General features: G+C 37.9%; 1 protein-coding gene across 1 annotated transcript; it reads right to left on the reverse strand.

Annotated features, from left to right (window-relative positions):
- Positions 1-53: 53 nt before the first annotated feature.
- LOC105315981 (mitochondrial folate transporter/carrier-like) lies at positions 54-791 on the reverse strand (the record flags this gene model as incomplete). The annotated part of the gene is made up of 5 exons (XM_011410766.1): positions 752-791; positions 473-573; positions 372-427; positions 231-319; positions 54-161 (listed from the first exon to the last, which is right to left on the reverse strand). Coding segments are annotated over exons 1-5 (394 nt in total), but the record flags the coding sequence as incomplete, so codon positions are not given.
- Between the last annotated feature and the right edge of the window lie 252 nt (positions 792-1043).

Consider the following 1043-nt stretch of genomic DNA (forward strand, 5'->3'; position numbering starts at 1 on the left):
TAGTACATAAGCATTCATTGCTATATAAAGCATTAGCCAGTGAATAGATGTACCTCTGAGTCCTTTGTATCTCATGTGAGAGGGAACACTCTCTGTATCTGGTAGACACAACCTGGTCTTTATGACCCAAATGGGATTGGTTAGACTTAGTGTTAGGACGCCTAAAACACAACAGTTTACATGTTACAATGTAATTTTAATTTAGTTGTATTATTAAGGATAGTCCTTACCAGCACATGATGCTAGGAGCATGTGCATTAATGGGCTAAGCTGCCGCTTGAGGTCGCCATCTTGAGCTTGAAACTTGAATGCATTATAGCTAAAGGAATAGAGTTCATTGTACAGAGACTATATATTAATGATGTGCTTACAAAAAGAAGTAAAATCCCCAAGAAAGACCAGCTCCGACCACATTAGCACTGGAACCCTAATAAACAGTTAAAAACTAGTCAGATAGGTCAAACTGGTTTACCCTATAGAGGCCTAGTATCCCATCCTGTCTGTATATTGTTTTGAAGGCATGAGTAAGCCCCTGGTATTTAGGTCTCTGATCAGTTACTGCACCATCTTGAACTAAAAAGAGACATGCATCAGTGAATAATTTTATTTACTAATGCATTTTTTACTTAGGAGGTCATAGGACCACTGTAAGTAATTTGCTTTAAAGACAAGTTGTTAGTCCATAGTCTAATTGTAGGCATAGTCAGACCCTCTTCGACATTTGGACGTAATAATATATTGTATCATCTACCATGCAGTCCAGTCCAGACATTAAAAAAAGAAAGTGCCATCTCTTTTACATTCTTCAATTGTAAATTTTATACTGTAATCTGATTCTTTTTCTATCAAGACCTCCCAAGCTAACCTACAACTGTTTATATAGAGAGTAATAGTAGATGCATTCCAGTCAGCCCTATCAGTATCATGTGATGCTATCTCTAGGCCACAATAACCAGCAAGGGGTGGAAAGAGAGAGCACTCAAGCAAGGGGCAGAAAAAGAGAGCACTGTCTCCTATAGAAACTATACCATGCTCAATTCAAA

Source organism: Amphimedon queenslandica, unplaced genomic scaffold, assembly GCF_000090795.2.
Source record: "Amphimedon queenslandica unplaced genomic scaffold, v1.1 AMPQUscaffold_6376_Cont21664, whole genome shotgun sequence".
In the NCBI taxonomy this organism is placed as follows: Eukaryota; Metazoa; Porifera; class Demospongiae; order Haplosclerida; family Niphatidae; genus Amphimedon; species Amphimedon queenslandica.